Source organism: Anomaloglossus baeobatrachus, chromosome 9 (assembly GCF_048569485.1).
Source record: "Anomaloglossus baeobatrachus isolate aAnoBae1 chromosome 9, aAnoBae1.hap1, whole genome shotgun sequence".
In the NCBI taxonomy this organism is placed as follows: domain Eukaryota; kingdom Metazoa; phylum Chordata; class Amphibia; order Anura; family Aromobatidae; genus Anomaloglossus; species Anomaloglossus baeobatrachus.
Genome location: NC_134361.1, coordinates 27,964,903 through 27,983,087, shown reverse-complemented (window position 1 = coordinate 27,983,087; position 18,185 = coordinate 27,964,903). Strand labels below are relative to the sequence as shown.

The 18,185-nt window shown below is 54.2% G+C and overlaps 1 protein-coding gene across 2 annotated transcripts in view; it reads right to left on the bottom strand.

The window, feature by feature from the left end:
• Positions 1-18,185, bottom strand: part of VARS1 (valyl-tRNA synthetase 1) — a 41,802-nt gene that overhangs the window by 312 nt on the left and 23,305 nt on the right. For both annotated transcript variants that reach the window (XM_075323442.1, XM_075323443.1), the window contains exons 27-29: positions 11,984-12,095; positions 1,928-2,103; positions 1,621-1,770 (exon numbers count right to left, since the gene is read on the bottom strand). In XM_075323442.1, coding sequence (XP_075179557.1) covers positions 1,621-1,770; positions 1,928-2,103; positions 11,984-12,095 — 438 coding nt within the window. The remainder of the gene's footprint in view (positions 1-1,620; positions 1,771-1,927; positions 2,104-11,983; positions 12,096-18,185) is intronic.

Genomic DNA, 18,185 nt, shown 5'->3' with positions numbered 1-18,185 from the left:
CACAGAGTAATGTCAGGGCGCAAAGATAAAGCACACGGTGATGTCACGGCGCGGGGATAAGGCATAGAGTGATGCAGCAGTGTAAGGGTAAGGCACACAGTGGTGTTATGGCACAGGGTTAAGTCCCTTAGAGATGGGATAGTGCTGTATATATGCACACAGTAACGTCAAGGTGCAAAGAGTGCACACAGTGATGTCGCAGCGCAAAGGTAGTATTTATCTCACAATGCTGTAGAAACAGTGAGGTCATCACTGCGCAGGAGTAAGGCACACAGTGATGTCACAGCGCAGGAGTAAGGCACACAGTGATGTCACAGCGCAGGAGTAAGGCACACAGTGATGTCACAGCGCAGGAGTAAGGCACACAGTGATGTCACAGCGCAGGAGTAAGGCACACAGTGATGTCAAAGCGCAGGAGTAAGGCACACAGTGATGTCACAGCGCAGGAGTAAGGCACACAGTGAGGTCACAGCGCAGGAGTAAGGCACACAGTGATGTCACAGCGCAGGAGTAAGGCACACAGTGATGTCACAGCGCAGGAGTAAGGCACACAGTGAGGTCACAGCGCAGGAGTAAGGCACACAGTGAGGTCACAGCGCAGGAGTAAGGCACACAGTGAGGTCACAGCGCAGGGGTAAGGCACACAGTGATGTCACAGTGCAGGAGTAAGGCACACTGAGGTCACAGCGCAGGGGTAATGTACACAGTGAGGTCACAGCGCAGGAGTAAGGCACACAGTGAGGTCACAGCGCAGGGGTAATGCACACAGTGATGTCACAGCGCAGGAGTAAGGCACACAGTGATGTCACAGCGCAGGAGTAAGGCACACAGTGATGTCAAAGCGCAGGAGTAAGGCACACAGTGATGTCACAGCGCAGGAGTAAGGCACACAGTGAGGTCACAGCGCAGGAGTAAGGCACACAGTGATGTCACAGCGCAGGGCAAATGCACATGGTTATGTCAAGGAGTAAAGGTAGTGCACACACAGATGTCACGGTACAGGGGTAATCGTGATGTCACAATGCTGTACAAATGCAAACAGTAATGTACCAGGGAGAAACGCACACAGCAATGAGTAGTGTCAGGGTGCCAGGGTATTGCACAAATATCATTTGTAACAGAAAAGTGATGTCACAGCACAATGGATGTAACAGTTGAAGCAAATAGCACACAGTGATGTCACAGCGCACGGGAAAGGGATATGAGGGGAAAGGGGGCTACACAATGACATCACAGCGCAGGGGAAAGGGCACACCGGGATGTCACGACGACGGGGGAAAGGCCACACAGCGACGTCACAGCGCGGGGGAAAGGCCACACAGCGACGTCACGGACAGGGGACAGAAACAGCGACGTCACTGACAGGGGACAGAAACACAGCGACGTCACGGACAGGGGACAGAAACACAGCGATGTCACGGCGCAGGGGACAGAAACACAGCAACGTCACGGCGAAGGGGACAGGAACACAGGGACGTCACGGCGCAGGGGACAGGAACACAGGGACGTCACAGCGCAGGGGAAGGCACACAGCGACGTTGCAGCGCAGTAGTGTATGGGTAATATAGACTGCACTACATCGCCACCTGTAGGCAGATGAGGGAACAGGTTTGCTCTCACCTTCTCAGAGTCTTGCTGCTGCACTGTCGCGGGCACCTTGCTGCTGTAATCTGCGCCTCCCACCCGCTCACGTAGCTTTTCCAGCTGCCGGCTCAGCTCCGTCTTCTTCACCTGCAGCTTCGCGATCTCTTTCTCCAGATCAATAAGTCCCTGCGGATAAATACAGGCACTTACAGGACGCACACTGGGGTTTCCAGAATTTGACTACATACTGGCATCTTGCACCACAGATTGGACAGCGTGGACTGGAGAGGTCGCTCCATCTGTGGCCGCCTTAGCACTTTTATTTTTTGGCATTTCTTATTACCTTGAGAACCAAGAAAACAGTGGCCTTGTCAGACGCGGTGTTGATGGCACTCCCCTCTGGCGCGGGGTCCGTAGGCTCCAGAATGATCAAGGCAAGCGATGAGGAGAGGACGGTGATATACGGGGTGTGCGCGACCACCACAGATTTGGTTTCGGCATCCTGACATCTCACGTAACCTGTCAACGCAGGAGAACATGTAGTAGTCAACGCCCTCCATAGTATTTATAGACCTAGCTGATCAGTGTCAGATAAAGCCTGGGCAACGCTATCTTTTTAAGACTATAAAGGGTTAATATGCAACTAACCATTATAGTGATAACAATGGAGAACGGGGCGGCATATACCACAAGCGAGAGCAAAGTTCACGCTCGTGCAAGGTCCGATGTGGATTGACGTTATGCGACGTGCCATACATCAGTCAGCGGATTCCACAATATCTGTATACATTACTGAATAGATCTCTAACCTGATGAAGCTGATATACTTACTATGAAAATCCAGGTCAAAGTGGCTATTTAAATCTTTTTTTTCCCCGTCAAATGTTAAAGAGCAAGAAGCCATCAGGACATTCATTGGAGGTATAATGTATACAATATGTGGCGAAATCTGACGGCACCGCTGTTGGCGACACGTGCGCATCGCTATTGTGATGTTGTCTTCTATAAAACGGCGCCAGAGTCAACACATGCTCGTAACGTGATCTCCGGCGCCATTTTACCAAGGACAATGGAGATGACTGAGTGGCGGCGCAAGCGCTGATTGTGAGGTAAATCCGGAGATATGACGATAAATCATGACATTCAAGTCATGTCAGGAAGCCCTCTCCTGGTGTCACTACCCCCTTCCCTTCACACAACTGGTTTAGCAACAAATCCATGGCCATGTCCTGTGATATGGAAATTAGGTGGCTTTAGGACAATGGATACAGGATGACTCCCTGCCGTCACCCTGTAGTAGGAGCTGCTAGCTAGTTAGCAAGGCTATGGAAATAGCCAGACAGAACGACTCCAGTAAAAAATGGTTCATATCTCGCAAGCCATATCTCCGATAAATATGGCAACCATAACAATGGTGTCCCCGCATGTGGACGATGCTGGCACACCCTTTTTATGGAAGTAGGACATTGGGAAACACACCAAACGTGATATCAGCCATATGGGAACTCGTAGACAGGTCATGAGTCCCCTCGTTCTGCAGCTAAATTCATAACTGTCACAATGAGAGCATTGGCGTCCGCCTACGACGCTCCCAGGCAAAGTTATGGCCAAAATCCCCTTTTCTGGATAATTCTGATCCATGCAGGGGGAGTGGCAGTGCTTCCCTGTGAGGTCACTAAGGTAGGAGGAGACCTGGATTTGCCCAGGTTGATAACCCTACTTCGGCCATTCTCCAGCGTTCTTCTGCTCGGGGGCCTGGTTGGGACAGACCTGTGAGAGAGTTCCTGGAAACCTGGTCTACAGCGCCCCCCTGTGGCCAGACGCACAAGGTAACTGATTGAATTGCATACCTGTTGTAAACCATGCTTTATCTGTAACTGTACTCTGACATAACTGTATATTCTGTAGATTCCCTATTGTATATATTGTAGTTTCTAGTGTGCTTTAGGCGATTAAATTATATAATTAATCTTGGGCTGTTCTGTTATCTCGATCTTGAATCCCACGTCTGTGTGTTCGGCTAATAGTTACCGTAAATCGGTTGGTGGCAGCGAGTTGTGCCAAGGATTATTGTGGGGAGGCCAGTGAGATCCGGGAAGATATTATATATTCCGCCCGCGGAGGTCGGGGGAATATATACCCTACTCTCACCGGGGACCCTTCAATAATCGGCATAAGTAGTATAGCGGCCTCCTTGCTTATTGTCGGGCAATTCCATAATTGGCCTGACTATAAGAGGGGCGCTAGAGAGCGCGTCACGTGCTCTGTCTGTCGGTCGGGAGGTATAAAGGAGGGTTGACTCCTGCTTGTTACCCCCCGATTGTGACGTACTGGTAGCCAGCGCGGGGGATTTCTGAGTGACCCCCCCGGTGGGTTGTGACATATTGGTGGCAAGCGGTGGGATCGAGATAATAGTGTGTGTGAGTGTGAGACCCATACTCCCAGACACTAAAGACTGCCTGCAGCAGCTGTGGCTGCTGGGGTCTTCAGACCAGCTCAACACTAGAGTGTCAGAGTGCAGATACTGTAAGGTGTGTGGAGGCATCAGGTGTCAGTTCTGTGTCAGTGACCAAAGTCTGCAACAATGGCTGATAGCACCAGGAGCAAAGCCAAAGGAATGGCCGATGCTCAGGCCAGAGACGATGAGGAGGTTGTCCATGAGCCCTCCAGGAGCCCGACGCCAGAGAACAGCTCTGCAGAGGACATCGCACAACCTGGGACTGCTGGACAAGATGAGGAGGAGCTCGCCCAAGGTTCCTCAACGAGCCAGATGCCAGCCCTCCGCTCTGCAATGGACAGTGAAGCACCAGGCTCCGCAGCGGGCCGCAGATCACCACGTGCCATTCCACCGAGCCTGGGAGGCTCGGATAGCCTTCTTCAAATGGCTATGGCCCTTCTCCAGGCTGGAGACCGGGATACCTACGAGATACTCATGGCAGAGCGCAGGGCAGAGCGGCAGGCAGCGCGTGAAGAGCGCCAGGCAGAGCGTGACTACCAGCTGCAGCTAGCTCAGCTCCGGCCCTCATCAGCCACACGTGACCTTCAAGACACCAAACTTCCAAAGGTCCGTGTTGAGGACTTCCCAGTGCTGGAGAAGGATGGAGACTTGGACTCTTTCTTGACTGCTTTTGAGCGGACTTGCTTGCAGCACCATCTGAACAAGGACCAGTGGGCCAAATACCTGACCCCCCGTTTAAGGGGTAAGGCCCTGGATATCCTTGGGGACTTGCCTGCTGAGGCAGATCAGGGCTACGACACCATCAAGCGGGCCCTGATCCAACAGTACAACCTCACCCCGGAGTCCTACCGCAAGAAGTTCCGGAGCCTACAGAAGGGACCAAAGGACTCCTGGGCTGACCACCGGCGGGCACTTGCCCGAGCTGCCGACCACTGGACCCAAGGCCTGCAGCTTTCCACCGGACCGGAGATCCTGGACTTGTTCATCACGGAGCAACTCTTGTGGAACTGCCCTGAGGATCTCCGCCAGTTCATCCGAGACCAGAAGCCAAAGGGATCCACGGCTACAGCTGCCCTTGCCGATGACTACACCAACAACCGGGCCCCTGAGGCCAGGAGAGCGGCCACCAGCAGCACCTGGAGAGGGGGTAAGATGAATTCTGCGACTGCCCCACCTGCCCCTAGACTGCAGGGGGTGTCCCCCTCAACTCCCCTCTCCAGGCCCGTGGCGGAACCAAGACGGTGCCACCAGTGCAACCTACCTGGACACTTCAAGGCCATGTGCCCTCAGCGTCCCAAGGCCCCGGCTCCGTCCCCGTCCCAAGGGCCGCCCAAGGTGTATTGTGTGGGTGGGGGTGGTGGTAGGTCCCTGGACAGCTTCCAACCTGTCACCGTCGGCCAGTCTGTGACCATAGGACTGCGAGACAGCGCCTCGGAAGTGACTCTGGTGCGGCCTGAGATGGTGTCCCCCCAAGACTTGATCCCTGGAAAAACCCTCGCTGTCTCCGGGATTGGAGGCATTGACCCGGCGCTGCCTGTTGCTGACATTTATGTGGACTGGGGCGCAGGGCGAGGGGTGAGGGAGGTGGGGGTAACTGATCGGATCCCTGCAAACGTGCTACTTGGGACAGATTTGTGGCAAATAACCTCCCAGTTTGGCCCCGCCCCAAAGGCTGAACCTTCAGCCAGTACTGACATGACTCCTGACAATGTTAATGTGTTATCTATGAATGATGTAAGGGAGGAGGGAGTGAACTCTGATATTTCTGCTTGCACAGACACCATAGACACACACGCAGCTGCAGCTGTGACAGGGGAGGGGGTCAGAGACAGGTGTGACAATGCCTCTACAAGTAACCAGCCTGTGAGCTGGGATCTGTTGCCCTCTGCAGGGATAAGCAGAGAGCAGGGTGCTGCAGGGGGAGGACCAGTGTGTGGGGTGGGGGCTACCACAGCAAATGTGGGGTCCCCAGAGATTTCACAGCGGGGTTCTGTTGCTGCAGGAGGGGAACAGGCAGGTGAGATTGGGGCCGGTCCAGGAGCGGAAGTGCTCCCAGGTAAGATCTCGGTGCATGGTTCCCCCACAACCGGGGTGTCAGGAAGCCAGGTAGGTCTGCCTGAACCGGCGACTTGGTCAGGAACGGAGGAGGAGCAGGCACGACCCACGGTCGCAGCGGCTGTGGCCGCTGTCACCCGCAGTGGGAGTGCTGGAAGCCAAGGGGCCTCCCGGAGGTCCGATAGCTCTTCCCCTTCTGACCAAGTGGCAGCCGAGTCAGGTGGAGGCCAGGACACAGGTCCCGGGGTACTGACTGAAGATGTGACAGTCTCGTCGATTCTGGCCACATCTAGTCAGGGGTTTCAGGCAGCGTTAGAAGCTGACGACAGCCTGAAAGCTCTTAAGGAGCAGGCGGCACAGCCTCCCTCGGACTCGGACCCGGAGCGAGTGGTCTGGGACCAAGGACGGCTGTACCGGGCCACGGTCCAGCAGGGTTCACCGGAGGCGTGGCCCAGGGACCGACAGTTGGTGGTACCCTATCCGTTCCGGACGGAGTTGTTGCGGATCGCACATGAGATTCCGATGGCCGGACACCTAGGGATCGCTAAGACCAAGGCCAGGTTAAACCAGCATTTCTACTGGCCAAAAATGGGGGCCGATGTGGCTGCCTACTGCCGTTCGTGTGAAACCTGTCAGAGAGTGGGGAAGGCGGGGCCACGCCCCAAAGCCCCACTGGTATCTCTGCCAATCATCGATGAGCCTTTCAGGAGGGTGGCTGTGGATCTGGTCGGCCCGCTGGCCATCCCCAGCAGCTCCGGGAAACGCTTCATACTGACGGTAGTGGACTATGCCACCCGGTACCCAGAAGCAGTGGCCTTGTCGTCCATTCGGGCTGACAAGGTGGCCACCGCATTGCTGGAGATTTTCTCCCGAGTGGGTTGTCCCCAGGAAATGCTCACTGACCGGGGGACCCAATTCATGTCCCAGCTGATGGAGACCCTCTGTAAGCAAGTCCAGGTGCGACATCTGGTGGCCAGCCCGTACCATCCACAGACTAATGGCCTGTGCGAGCGGTTCAATGGCACCTTAAAGCAGATGCTTAAGATGTTGGTCGACTCCCATGGGCGTGACTGGGAGCGGTATCTCCCACACCTGTTATTTGCTTACCGGGAGGTTCCACAGGCCTCAACAGGATTCTCACCGTTTGAGCTCCTGTACGGGCGACGTGTGCGGGGCCCCCTGGCTCTGGTGAAAGAGGCTTGGGAAGGGGATTTGGCCACCCCTGGAGTGTCGGTTATCGAGTATGTCATGCGCTTCCGGGACAAAATGCAGGCCTTGACGCAACTGGTACACGACAATATGGCTCAAGCCCAGGCCGATCAGAAGCGTTGGTACGACCAGAACGCTTGTGAGAGGACCTACCAAGTGGGTCAAGAGGTGTGGGTACTGGTCCCCGTACCACAGGACAAGCTTCAGGCAGCCTGGGAAGGCCCATACCTCGTGTACCAGCAGCTCAACCCTGTGACGTACCTGGTCACCCTGGACCCTGCCCGTGGAAGGCGGAAGCCCTTCCATGTGAACATGATGAAGGCACATCATGAGCGGGAGGCATGTGCGCTCCCCGTGTGCAACCTGCCCGAGGAGGGAGAAGCGGAAACCCTCTTGGATATGCTAGCCCAGGTTAGGGCAGGCGGATCCATTGAGGATGTGGAGGTTGGCCACCAGCTCTTGGAGGACCAACGGTCCCAGCTGTGGGCCACCCTACACCCCTTCCGGGGGTTGTTTACCAACCAGCCCGGAAGGACTGACTTGGCTGTCCATCACGTGGACACTGGGGATCATCCCCCGATCCGGCGTTCAGCATATCGGGTCTCCCTGGAGGTGCAGCAACACATGCGCCAGGAGATTGACGAGATGCTGGAGCTGGGGGTGATCCAGGCATCCAACAGCGCTTGGGCCTCGCCTGTAGTCCTCGTCCCTAAGAAGGACCGAACCACTCGGTTCTGCGTGGACTACAGGGGGCTCAATGCGGTCACGGTCGCCGATGCGTACCCAATGCCACGCATCGATGACCTGCTCGATCAGTTGGCCGGGGCTCAGTACCTGACCATCATGGACCTGAGCCGGGGATATTGGCAGATCCCCCTGACTCGCAAGGCCAGGGAACGCTCTGCCTTTATTACCCCATTTGGACTGTACGAGTCCACGGTGATGCCATTCGGGATGAGGAATGCCCCTGCCACTTTCCAGCGGATGGTCAACACCCTGCTCAAGGGACTTGAAGGGTACGCGGCCGCGTACCTGGATGACATTGCCGTCTTCAGTCCCACCTGGGAAGATCACCTAGAGCATCTAGCACAGGTGCTCAGGCGGATCCACCGGGCAGGTTTGACCATCAAGCCGGGAAAGTGTCAGCTGGCCATGAGCGAGGTCCAGTACCTCGGTCACCGGGTAGGTGGGGGAACGCTGAAGCCCGAGCCTGAGAAAGTGGAGGCCATCGCATCCTGGCCCACCCCCAGGACCAAGAAGCAGGTGATGTCCTTCTTGGGGACCGCTGGGTACTATAGGAGGTTTGTTCCATGCTATAGTAGCCTGGCAAAGCCCTTGACGGACCTCACCAAGAAGAAGCTGCCCTCTGCAGTCGATTGGACAATGGACTGCGAGACAGCCTTCCGGGCCCTAAAGGACGCCCTGTCCAGCCCGCCCGTGCTACAGGCAGCCGACTTCACGCGGCCGTTTGTAGTACAGACCGACGCCAGTGACTTCGGCCTCGGTGCGGTGCTCAGCCAGGTGGACTCTGCGAGCCAAGAGCACCCAGTCTTGTACCTGAGCAGGAAGCTGTTACCAAGGGAAGTTGCCTATTCCACGATGGAGAAGGAGTGCCTGGCCATAGTGTGGGCCCTGCAGCGTCTGCAACCCTATCTATACGGGCGCCACTTCATCGTGGAGACGGACCACAATCCCCTCAGCTGGTTGCACACCGTCTCTGGGACGAATGGGCGATTGTTGCGATGGAGCCTTGCGCTCCAGCAATACAACTTCACCATTCGCCACAAAAGGGGCCGTGACCACGGTAACGCAGACGGGCTGTCCCGACAAGGAGAGGTCGCGGACGGGCGCACGGGGGAACACCGGAGTGTGCTGCCCCCTAGCGCCCTCAAAAGGGGGGAGGTGTGAGGTAAATCCGGAGATATGACGATAAATCATGACATTCAAGTCATGTCAGGAAGCCCTCTCCTGGTGTCACTACCCCCTTCCCTTCACACAACTGGTTTAGCAACAAATCCATGGCCATGTCCTGTGATATGGAAATTAGGTGGCTTTAGGACAATGGATACAGGATGACTCCCTGCCGTCACCCTGTAGTAGGAGCTGCTAGCTAGTTAGCAAGGCTATGGAAATAGCCAGACAGAACGACTCCAGTAAAAAATGGTTCATATCTCGCAAGCCATATCTCCGATAAATATGGCAACCATAACAATGGTGTCTCCGCATGTGGACGATGCTGGCACACCCTTTTTATGGAAGTAGGACATTGGGAAACACACCAAACGTGATATCAGCCATATGGGAACTCGTAGACAGGTCATGAGTCCCCTCGTTCTGCAGCTAAATTCATAACTGTCACAATGAGAGCATTGGCGTCCGCCTACGACGCTCCCAGGCAAAGTTATGGCCAAAATCCCCTTTTCTGGATAATTCTGATCCATGCAGGGGGAGTGGCAGTGCTTCCCTGTGAGGTCACTAAGGTAGGAGGAGACCTGGATTTGCCCAGGTTGATAACCCTACTTCGGCCATTTTCCAGCGTTCTTCTGCTCGGGGGCCTGGTTGGGACAGACCTGTGAGAGAGTTCCTGGAAACCTGGTCTACAGCGCCCCCCTGTGGCCAGACGCACAAGGTAACTGATTGAATTGCATACCTGTTGTAAACCATGCTTTATCTGTAACTGTACTCTGACATAACTGTATATTCTGTAGATTCCCTATTGTATATATTGTAGTTTCTAGTGTGCTTTAGGCGATTAAATTATATAATTAATCTTGGGCTGTTCTGTTATCTCGATCTTGAATCCCACGTCTGTGTGTTCGGCTAATAGTTACCGTAAATCGGTTGGTGGCAGCGAGTTGTGCCAAGGATTATTGTGGGGAGGCCAGTGAGATCCGGGAAGATATTATATATTCCGCCCGCGGAGGTCGGGGGAATATATACCCTACTCTCACCGGGGACCCTTCAATAATCGGCATAAGTAGTATAGCGGCCTCCTTGCTTATTGTCGGGCAATTCCATAATTGGCCTGACTATAAGAGGGGCGCTAGAGAGCGCGTCACGTGCTCTGTCTGTCGGTCGGGAGGTATAAAGGAGGGTTGACTCCTGCTTGTTACCCCCCGATTGTGACGTACTGGTAGCCAGCGCGGGGGATTTCTGAGTGACCCCCCCGGTGGTTTGTGACACTGATTAAATAGAAATTCAATCTGCGCATGCGCCGCTGCTGCTCATATTAGTCTCCACAGTGTCTTCAATAAAATGGCGCCGGAAATTGCGTTACGATCATGCGACGAATCCGACACCATTTTATTGAAGACTTACAATAGTAAAAGCAGTCATGGCGGCGCAAAATGTAAATAAAGAAAAAGGAGGAAAGACAAGAGGAGGAATTATTAGGACCCGAGCCACAACGTCCCTCCCCGATGCTCAAGCCTGTGCACAAATTATCGGATTTTTCATTTTATAAGACGCACCCCAAATTTAGAGAAGGAAAATAGGAAAAAAAATAATTTTTGATGTTAAAATGAGCGTCCGTCTTAATCCTAATGCACACCGGGGGGAAAGTGTCGGTGGTGGAGCGGCTCAAAAAGGTCACAGAAGGCAGGGAGATGTTGCAGGATTAGAGGAGGGGGTGCTGCGGCTCAAGAGGGTCAGCAATACTGCAGACTCAAGGGTGTCGCGGCGGCGCCATTGATCTGACAGTGGGCTGCGGGGCTGATACTACAGTGGAACGAATCAGGAGGGTCACAGGACGGGGTGTCTCGGCGGCAGCTGCCATCGATCCGACTACGGGCTCCGTTAAATCCCCTGGATATGGCTTACTGGGGCAGCAATGGTTGAACAGGGTCACAGGATGCACTCGGGGGTATCACCATTGATCTGCGGGTGGGCTGCGGGGGTGTCACAGGACGCTGTCTCTCGGCCTTGGGTGCATTGATCTGACTGCAGGCTCCATTGAATTGCCCGTGGTTGACTAGATGGATTTCAAGAAAATTGCCACAGAGGCGGTGCGTGAGCAGGTAGGACTCCGCGGCCATTTTCTTGAAGTCCATTGCATCAATCAGCGAACGTGCTGCGTCCACAGCCATTTTCTTGAAGTTCATTGTGTCAACCGCGGGCAATTCAATGGAACCCGCAATCAGCTCAATGCACCCACCGCCGAGACACTCCGTCCTGTGACACCCCCGAGCGCGTCCTATGACCCCATCTCCTATGATCCCGCTCCACCATGGTAAGCCATATCTGTTTTGTAAGACGCACCACCATTTTATCCCCGTTTTTTTGTGGGGGGGTGGGTGGGGTGGAGTGTTTCTTACAATCTGGAAAATAAGGTACGTCATTTTGGAAAGACTGCCCTGCAATAAAGCCTCGGATTTCCCAACTAAAGGCATCATCTTAATCAGCATCCTAGTGCCATTATAGCACTGCCTCTAGTTTACAGGGCAAAAACCTGGTGGTTGGTTCCCTTTAAAGTGGCAGCCTGTATGGTGTTGACGAGAGCACAAATCAGGCATGTTGGCTGTCAACATGTGCAATCATATTCTCCTTTGACAGTTGCTTATACCCTCATCCTATGGCAGTAAACGTGCACATTTGGACGATCAGCAAATGTAAAGATTATATAAGATCATGGTCCAATGTCTACCAGAGCCGGTGTGCGGACCTCCGGGATGTACTCACAGTCCGCCTTTGTCTTGGTGAGATTGTAGTCCGCCCGCAAAGACCGGATAGACTTCACAATGAGCAGAGCCAGATCCATATTTCTGTCAATCTCTTCATCCCGCCAATGGAACTACGGAGGCAAAAACAAAATGACGGCCATGCTGCGATTTCCATAATTACACTTTCCCTTCTTCAGCTTTTCCCATCCCGGCCTCATCCCTTTATTACATAAAGTCTAGAATAACCAAACTCAAACTTAAAGGGGTTGTCCATTAGTAGAAAAGAAGGGAATTTTGTTACTTACCGTAAATTCCTTTTCTTCTAGCTCCTATTGGGAGACCCAGACGATTGGGTGTATAGTACTGCCTCCGGAGGCCACACAAAGCAATTACACTAAAAAGTGTAAGGCCCCTCCCCTTCTGGCTATACACCCCCAGTGGGATCACTGGCTCACCAGTTTTAGTGCAAAAGCAAGAAGGAGGAAAGCCAATAACTGGTTTAAACAAATTCTCTCCGAGTAACATCGGAGAACTGAAAACCGTTCAACATGAACAACATGTGTACCCGCAAACAAACCAACAATCCCGAAGGACAACAGGGCGGGTGCTGGGTCTCCCAATAGGAGCTAGAAGAAAAGGAATTTACGGTAAGTAACAAAATTCCCTTCTTCTTCGGCGCTCTATTGGGAGACCCAGACGATTGGGACGTCCAAAAGCTGTCCCTGGGTGGGTAAAGAAATACCTCATGTTAGAGCTGCAAGACAGCCCTCCCCTACGGGGAGGCAACTGCCGCCTGCAGGACTCTTCTACCTAGGCTGGCGTCCGCCGAAGCATAGGTATGCACCTGATAATGCTTGGTGAAAGTGTGCAGACTCGACCAGGTAGCTGCCTGGCACACCTGTTGAGCCGTAGCCTGGTGTCGTAATGCCCAGGACGCACCCACGGCTCTGGTAGAATGGGCCTTCAGCCCTGATGGAACTGGAAGCCCAGCAGAACGGTAGGCTTCAAGAATTGGTTCTTTGATCCATCGAGCCAGGGTGGCTTTAGAAGCCTGCGACCCTTTGCGCTTACCAGCGACAAGGACAAAGAGTGCATCCGAACGGCGCAAGGGCGCCGTGCGGGAAATGTAGATTCTGAGTGCTCTCACCAGATCTAACAAATGTAAATCCTTCTCATACCGATGAACTGCATGCGGATAAAAGGAAGGCAAGGAGATATCCTGATTAAGATGAAAAGAGGATACCACCTTCGGGAGAAACTCCTGAATAGGACGCAGCACAACCTTGTCCTGGTGGAAGACCAGGAAGGGAGCCTTGGATGATAGTGCTGCCAGCTCAGACACTCTCCGAAGAGATGTGATCGCTACCAGAAAAGCCACTTTCTGTGATAGTCTAGAAAGTGAAACCTCCTTCAGAGGCTCGAAGGGCGGCTTCTGGAGGGCAACTAGTACCCTGTTCAGATCCCATGGATCTAACGGCCGCTTGTACGGGGGTACGATATGGCAAACCCCCTGTAGGAACGTGCGCACCTTAGGAAGGCGTGCCAAACGCCTCTGAAAAAAAACGGATAGCGCCGAGACCTGACCTTTAAGGGAGCCGAGCGACAAACCTTTTTCTAACCCAGATTGCAGGAAAGAAAGAAAGGTAGGCAATGCAAATGGCCAGGGAGACACTCCCTGAGCAGAGCACCAGGATAAAAATATCCTCCACGTTCTGTGGTAGATCTTAGCGGACGTGGGCTTCCTAGCCTGTCTCATGGTGGCAACGACACCTTGGGACAATCCTGAAGACGTTAGGATCCAGGACTCAATGGCCACACAGTCAGGTTCAGGGCCGCAGAATTCCGATGGAAAAACGGCCCTTGGGACAGTAAGTCTGGTCGGTGTGGGAGTGCCCACGGTTGGCCGACCGTGAGCTGCCACAGATCCGGATACCACGCCCTCCTCGGCCAGTCTGGGGCGACAAGTATGACGCGGCTGCAATCGGATCTGATCTTGCGTAGCACTCTGGGCAAGAGTGCCAGAGGTGGAAACACATAAGGGAGCCGGAACTGCGACCAATCTTGCACTAGGGCGTCTGCCGCCAGCGCTCTTTGATCGCGAGACCGTGCCATGAAGGTTGGGACCTTGTTGTTGTGCCGTGACGCCATTAGGTCGACGTCCGGCACCCCCCAGCGGCGACAGATTTCCTGAAACACGTCTGGGTGAAGGGACCATTCCCCTGCGTCCATGCCCTGGCGACTGAGGAAGTCTGCTTCCCAGTTTTCTACGCCGGGGATGTGAACCGCGGATATGGTGGAGGCCGTGGCTTCCACCCACATCAGAATCCGCCGGACTTCCTGGAAGGCTTGCCGACTGCGTGTCCCCCCTTGGTGGTTGATGTATGCCACCGCTGTGGAGTTGTCCGACTGAATTCGGATCTGCCTTCCTTCCAGCCACTGCTGGAAGGCTAGTAGGGCAAGATACACTGCTCTGATTTCCAGAACATTGATCTGAAGGGTGGACTCCTGCTGAGACCACGTACCCTGAGCCCTGTGGTGGAGAAAGACTGCTCCCCACCCTGACAGACTCGCATCTGTCGTGACCACCGCCCAAGACGGTGGCAGGAAGGATCTTCCCTGTGATAATGAGGTGGGAAGAAGCCACCACTGCAGAGAGTCTTTGGCCGTCTGGGAAAGGGAGACTTTCCTGTTCAGGGATGTTGACTTCCCGTCCCATTGGCGGAGAATGTCCCATTGAAGTGGACGCAGATGAAACTGCGCAAACGGAACCGCCTCTATTGCCGCCACCATCTTCCCGAGGAAGTGCATGAGGCGTCTTAAGGAGTGCGGCTGACTTTGAAGGAGAGCCTGCACCCCAGTCTGTAGAGACCGCTGCTTGTCCAGCGGAAGCTTCACTATCGCTGAGAGAGTATGAAACTCCATGCCAAGATACGTTAGTGATTGGGTCGGTGACAGATTTGACTTTGGGAAGTTGATGATCCACCCGAACGCCTGGAGAGTCTCCAGTGCAACATTCAGGCTGAGTTGGCATGCCTCTTGAGAGGGTGCCTTGACCAGTAGATCGTCCAAGTAAGGGATCACAGAGTGTCCGTGAGAGTGCAAGACTGCTACCACTGCCGCCATGATCTTGGTGAACACCCGAGGGGCTGTCGCCAGACCAAATGGCAGAGCTACGAACTGAAGATGGTCGTCTCCTATCACGAAGCGTAGAAAGCATTGGTGCTCTGTAGCAATCGGCACGTGGAGATAGGCATCTTTGATGTCTATTGATGCTAGGAAATCTCCTTGAGACATTGAGGCAATGACTGAGCGGAGGGATTCCATCCGGAACCGCCTGGCGTTCACATGCTTGTTGAGCAGTTTTAGGTCCAGAACAGGACGGAAGGAGCCGTCCTTTTTTGGAACCACAAAGAGATTGGAGTAAAATCCTCGCCCCCGTTCGTGAGGGGGGACAGGGATCACGACTCCTTCTGCTCTTAGAGAGTCCACCGCCTGCAGCAGGGCATCTGCTCGGTTGGGGTGTGGGGAGGTTCTGAAGAACCGAAGTGGAGGTGGAGAACTGAACTCGATTCTGTACCCGCGAGACAAAATGTCTGTTACCCACCGGTCTTTGACCTGTGACAGCCAAATGTCGCAAAAGCGGGAGAGCCTGCCACCGACCGAGGATGCGGAGGGAGGCGGCCGAAAGTCATGAGGCAGCCGCCTTGGAAGCGGTACCTCCATTTGTTTTCCTGGGGCGTGAGTGAGCCCGCCAGGAATCTGAGCTCCCTTGTTCTTTCTGAGTCCTTTTGGACGAGGAGAATTGGGCCTTGCCCGAGCCTCGAAAGGACCGAAACCTCGACTGCCACTTTTTCTGTTGAGGTTTACTTGCTCTGGGCTGTGGTAAGGAAGAGTCCTTACCCTTGGACTGTTTTATGATTTCAGCCAATGGCTCACCAAACAGTCTGTCTCTAGATAATGGCAAGCTGGTTAAGCATTTTTTGGAACCAGCATCTGCTTTCCAGTCCTTTAACCACAAGGCTCTGCGCAAAACCACAGAATTGGCGGACGCCATAGCGGTACGGCTCGTAGATTCTAGGACAGCATTGATAGCATAGGTCGCTAACGCAGACATTTGCGAAGTTAGGGACGCCACTTGCGGCACTGCTGGATGTATGAAAGCATCCACCTGTGCTAAACCAGCTGAAATAGCTTGGAGTGCCCACACGGCCGCGAATGCTGGAGCAAACGACGCGCCGATAGATTCATAGACAGATTTCAACCAAAGGTCCATCTGTCTGTCGTTGGCATCTTTAAGTGAAGCGCCATCCTCTACTGCGACTATGGATCTAGCCGCAAGCTTGGAAATTGGGGGATCCACCTTTGGACACTGGGTCCAGCGTTTGGCCACCTCAGAGGGAAAAGGATAACGGGTATCCTTAGAACGTTTAGAGAAACGCTTGTCTGGATGAGCGTCGTGTTTCTGGATCGATTCTCTGAAGTCAGAGTGGTCCAAAAAAGCACTTAATTTACGCTTGGGATATAGGAAATGGAACTTCTCCTGCTGTGCAGCTGCCTCCTCTGCAGAAGGGGCTGGGGGAGAAATATCCAACAGTCTATTAATTGCCGATATAAGGTCATTAACCATAGCGTCACCATCAGGGGCATCCAGATTGAGAGGGGCCTCAGGATTAGACTCCTGGTCACCGTCCTCAGTCTCATCACAGAGAGACTCTTGTCGCTGAGACCCTGAACAGTGTGAAGATGTGGAGGGTCTTTCCCAGCGAGCTCGCTTAGGCTGCCTGGGACTGTCATCTGAGTCAGAGACTTCAGCCTGTGATGCTTGAGACCCCCTTGAAGTACGGATTAGTTCCAACTGAGGGGGACCGGAGAGCATAGACACAGCAGTGTCCATGGTCTGAGTAACTGGCCTGGACTGCAAGGTCTCCAGGATTTTTAACATAGTCACAGACATTTTGTCAGCAAAAACTGCAAAGTCTGTCCCCGTCACCGGGGCAGGGTTCACAGGCGTCTCTGCCTGGGCTACCACCACATTAGGCTCTGGCTGACGGAGTGCCACTGGGACTGAACATTGCATACAATGTGAGTCTTTGGAGCCTGCCGGTAGATCAGCCCCACATGCAGTACAAACAGTGTACACAGCCTGTGCCTTGGCACCCTTGCGTTTTGCGGATGACATGTTGCTGCCTCCTCAGAGCAGTACAGGGTGTCCAGCCAAGAAGCGACCTTACAGTGCACTATATAAATATATATATATATATATGGTACCAAGAAAAAAGTACACTAATATAACACTGAGGCACTAGAGGGGCCAGCACTACTGTGCTGCTTACCACCCGCTTAGGAGCGGTGTGTGGACGCCAGAAATCCCTCTAGTCTGGGTCTCCCAGAGCCTGCTGCCTTTCCCCAGCCAGCCGCATGTGTAATGGCTGCCGGCGTCCTTGTGGAGAGGGGGGGCGGGCCCTGGGCGTATACAGACGAAGAGCGGGAAGCCTGCTTCCCACTGTGCCTAGTGAGAGGGCTGGAGCATGTAAATAAAGCTCCAGCCCTCGGCGCTGTTAATTGAGCAGCGTCTCTCCCCTACCCTGATTGACAGGGTGGGGGCGGGAACGAAGCGGCACTAGGCCGCAGAAGCCGGGGGCTAAAGTTAGAAGCGCCGCCGCCGTAAAAGCGCGGTCGGCGCAAAGTCCCCGGCGCACTACAAGTCGCAGCTACGCCGCCGCTCCAGGAGCGGTCGGCGCAGTAGTTCCCAACATGAAACGTCACTCAGCAAAGCTGCAGTGACCTAACCCCGGCGCACAGCGCTACTGTCCCCGGCGCACTATAACGCTCAGCAAGCCTGAGAGTGTCCGTGCCTGCCGGGGACACAGAGTACCTGAAAGTTGCAGGGCCTTGTCCCTGAACGGCACTCCCGCTCCAAATCCAGCAGGTTCTATGGGTCTGTGGATGGAGCCCGGCCTCAGAGTCTGGAGGCCGGCAAGATCCCACTTCCACAGAGCCCTCCAGGGGATGTGGAAGGAAAACAGCATGTGGGCTCCAGCCTCTGTACCAGCAATAGGTACCTCAACCTTACAAGCACCACCGCGGGTGAGAAGGGAGCATGCTGGGGGCCCCATATGGGCCCTCTTTTCTTCCATCCGATATAGCCAGCAGCTACTGCTGACTACAAACAGTGGAGCTATGCGTGGATGTCTGACCTCCTTCGCACAAAGCAGAAAACT